Source organism: Gekko japonicus, unplaced genomic scaffold (genome assembly GCF_001447785.1).
Source record: "Gekko japonicus isolate JY-2015 unplaced genomic scaffold, Gekko_japonicus_V1.1 scaffold2655, whole genome shotgun sequence".
Lineage (NCBI taxonomy): Eukaryota > Metazoa > Chordata > Lepidosauria > Squamata > Gekkonidae > Gekko > Gekko japonicus.
In genome coordinates this window covers 224,452-228,141 of record NW_015160302.1, presented here as the reverse complement: position 1 = coordinate 228,141, position 3,690 = coordinate 224,452, and the positions used below count along the sequence as shown (strand labels likewise).

The following is a 3,690-nucleotide window of genomic DNA, read 5'->3' as shown; positions in this document are numbered from 1 at the left end:
AGGGCAGACCCGTGTAGAGTGTGCTGCAATAATCTAGCTGTGAGGTGACTGTGGCATAAAATACACTGTGGTCAAATACTTCTGTATATTCAAGAACATATATTTGTGTATGCTCATTTGAACTCTGCATGCAAAGCTTTGCAGGCTGGGGCATTAATCTAACTGTGCCATTGGAACAGAAATAAGAAAAGCTGTCTCTGACCTCCTCCTAAAATCATACCAGGAGAAGAATCATTAGACTGAAGCAGAACCTCTTCCTGAGCTCCCTTCTTCCTAAGTCAGGCTGTGATGGAGGAGCAATAGGGGTAGGAGTAGACTCCCTCACAACTCCAGTATGGATCAATGAAGATTCTTTTCCATTCAAACCACCCTGGCCAGCAGGAGGGGAAAAGTCTGCCTGCCTCAAGATCTACCCGGCACCTGTTCACATCTTTCTTTCGGACCATTCCTGAGAATTTCTTATTAAATTTTTTCTTCTCTTAAGAAAGGGTTAAGGCTTGGCATTTGGAGTTTCTTAATGGCCTTGTTTGTTATTTCACCCATTTTTGTTGCATTCAACCACGCCACTCAGGTCCGCTACCCGTCGTGGCACTCCTAAATGTGCCAGTTCCTCAACTCCTAACCAGAACGACTCTACTCCTCTTCCTTCAATTAATGAGCGCTTGGCCTACCTCCGCCCCTCCCGGGAATTGTTGGAGTATTACCGAAAGAAGATTGCCCAGTTTGATGAAGAGCATGAAGAGTTGGTTAAAAGGCTGGAGAAATACAAAGCAACTTATGATGAGCAGGTAAAAAAGAAGGAGATTAATATCTAACCAAAAGGAGCAAATTTTCAGTGGTTGACAGAGAGCATTAATGTTATGAATGAGCGTTTAGAGTTGCCAGAATGTTTTGCGTTTCTCTTCTGGCTGGTAGAATTTTATATCTTGGGCCCTGGAAAAATGTGTTGGTGAATACCACAGTTGAATAGTTCCAAGTGCTAAGATGAATACATTCTGACTGGCCGTGGTCATCAGGTCTGTGGAGTGGTATCTGCAAACACCAGCTCACTTGCTGAGCACTGAAGGAGGCTCTTATATACTTGGCTTTGTATTTTTGAACACTAGTTTAACTTTTGTCTCTCTCTTTCCACCTATCCTTGGACACATGCAGGGTCTGACAGATGAATCCTAAACAGATCTATTCTGAATTAAGGTCTTTCAGTGGGGTTAACTTCCAGGAAAGTGTTCTTAGGGTTGCACTCTTAGAGACTGAATTCTAGTCCTTGCCAAAGCTAAATCACCTCCAAAGTTCCCTCTAAGCTGTTAGTGTGAGCTAGCTCACAGTTTTTTAGCCTCCAGCTCACAGAGTTTTGTCTTAGCGCAGGAAGGATGGCTCCAGAGGAAACTAATTTATGCAGTAGCTAAATTGCTTGCTCACCACTTTAATGCCAGTAGCTCACAAAGTAGAATTTTTGCTCACAAGACTCCACAGCTTAGAGGGAGCATTGATCACTTCTGTATTGAATTGAATGATAAAAAGGACAGCTTCTGGGATCTGACGATGACCTTAGGAAAACATTTGCTTGCACTTAAACAGATATGAATCTGCTCAAGCCACTGGTCCATCTAATTCCGTCCTTGTTGGCTGTTGCTTCCCAGGGTCTTGATCCTCCTTAGCCTTGCTGTCTGTGGTCCCTTTGAGATACCAGGGATCGAGCCTGGGACCTTCTTCAGGCAAAGCAGTTTCTGTGGCTACGTTATGGCCCTTCTCCTGTGCACTGATATGGAGAATGAAGAGGGAAGCAGGAAGGCGTTGGCAGTGCCCAGAGCTTTTGATCCAGGATGCTACAAGGAAAACTGCTGTAAAGATACTGGGGAGGTTTGAAAGGGGGTGGTATTGGTGATGGTGTATAGAGAGGTATATCTGTTCACATGTTTTGTGAATTTATATGCATCCTACGGATAAATTATAAAAACAACATAAATTAGTACTATGACAAAGCATAGCATAGCAAAGCATAAAACAAAGATTGAGCATCTTAGAAATACTTATTTAAATATTCTCAGGCCACCCACCTCACCTCTACAACTGGAGGTACAGAGAGCAGGGCTTGGTGGGCAGATCTTAACTGGTGGATTGAAGAGTATGGGTGGAAGCAAAAAAATTACTTACATTTGTATAGGCAGTTTATTCACAGTCTTACCAGTATGAGGCCTACAAAATTATTCCAGCTAGTGAATCCACTGGCAAATGAATGATGTTCTCTAGAGATTAGCTGTAGAGGTTTGACCAAATCCTACAATCAAGGCAAAGCCAGTGCTGGCTGATAGCGCTTGGCCCTAAGAGAAGCCATTCAGGGCTAGCCCTCTTCTTGCAAGTTGCTCTTGATCTGATCTAGGTCCTCTCCCATGACAAGTGCCTCTGCCTTTCCTCTGATAGAGTTGCTTCCATTTCTCCCCCATCTAGCACAAATTGCAATGGGAAATGCGTCAGCGGGAAGAAGAAATCGCCGAGCTGCAGAAGGCTTTGAGCGACATGCAAGTTTACCTCTTCCAGGAAAGGGAACATGTGCTGCGCCTCTACGCTGAGAATGACCGGCTGAAAATCAGGTTTGTCATCCAGATGGGGAGAGCGAGAGATGCAGAAGTCGGAGGGGAAACTTCCTTCCTATCTGCATGGGCAAGTGTGTTGTTGGGCACTAGCAGATGGTCTTGTTGGACATCTAGGAGCGGCAAACATTGGAAGGGCAGGGTTTTGCCTTGGGCTTTGGGGACAGGAAGAAGTCCCATCCAAGATGGGGAGGGGCTAGTGCCATCTCTGGTTCAGGCTGACTGCAGCCCTCCTGGGGCAAGAGGACTGGCCATATCAGAAGCCAAAACAGCACAAGTAGCCAAGTCACAAAGAGAGCCGCTTGCCCTGTTGCCCAAGCAGTGGAGATGCAACTTCTGTTTGGCTTCTGGTGAGGCAGAGTGCGGCAGTTTTGTTCCAGGGCAATGAGGCCGTGCTCCTTAAGATGGCTAAGCCTTGTGGGGGGTTAGAATGAAGCCAGGAGCGTGCACAGCCTTTATGCTCACAGTTAAAGGAGCAGCGATGGCATGACTGTGAGCCTGGAGGGGGAGAAGTAGAGCTGTGGTGGTACAGCCCCCTTTCACCCAGAGCTAGCATTCCCAGAAAAAATAGCAACATTCCCTTTCTCTTCCTCTCCTTCACATCTGGCTTCTGCAGGAGGCAGCAGGATTCCCTCCTGCCTCACACGGCCACGGAAGCTCCCTGAGTGACCTTGGGCCAAGGACTCCCTTCTCAGCCTGACCCGCTTCACAGAATTGTTTGGAAGCTGAAACGAGGAAGGGAGAGCCACGTCTGTCACTCTGAACTGCTTGGAGAAAGGGTGGGAGGAAAACGTACCAAATGTGATTCTGTTTTGGGCAAAGCATGTACAAAGATGGGCCTCTGCCTTTCCTTGCACCCTGTGCATTTCTCAGAGAAATTTAGCCAGGAGAGGGAACTTTGGAGTGCTGTAAATGTTCTGAGTAACTCTCTACTCTCTGGGATCATTCAGCGTGGTTAACTTACAGTTGATCTTTTCCCCTAAGAAAACATCAAGGAGTCCGTGCAAAATTTTCAGTCTGTTATGCCTAAAACTGCTTTTGAGCATAATTCTTATTTGAATCCCAACTAGGTGCCTACATCCAGCCTAAGCGGGGGGGG

At 46.3% G+C, this 3,690-nt stretch overlaps 1 protein-coding gene and 1 long non-coding RNA gene across 2 annotated transcripts in view; both read left to right on the top strand.

The window, feature by feature from the left end:
- Positions 1-626, top strand: part of LOC107114703 — a 4,458-nt gene extending 3,832 nt beyond the window's left edge. The window contains exon 3 of the long non-coding RNA XR_001482652.1: positions 572-626. This is a non-coding gene — a long non-coding RNA (uncharacterized LOC107114703). The remainder of the gene's footprint in view (positions 1-571) is intronic.
- Positions 1-3,690, top strand: part of CCDC77 (coiled-coil domain containing 77) — a 30,073-nt gene that overhangs the window by 2,366 nt on the left and 24,017 nt on the right. The window contains exons 2-3 of the mRNA XM_015416275.1: positions 572-788; positions 2,449-2,591. Coding sequence (XP_015271761.1) covers positions 572-788; positions 2,449-2,591 — 360 coding nt within the window. The remainder of the gene's footprint in view (positions 1-571; positions 789-2,448; positions 2,592-3,690) is intronic.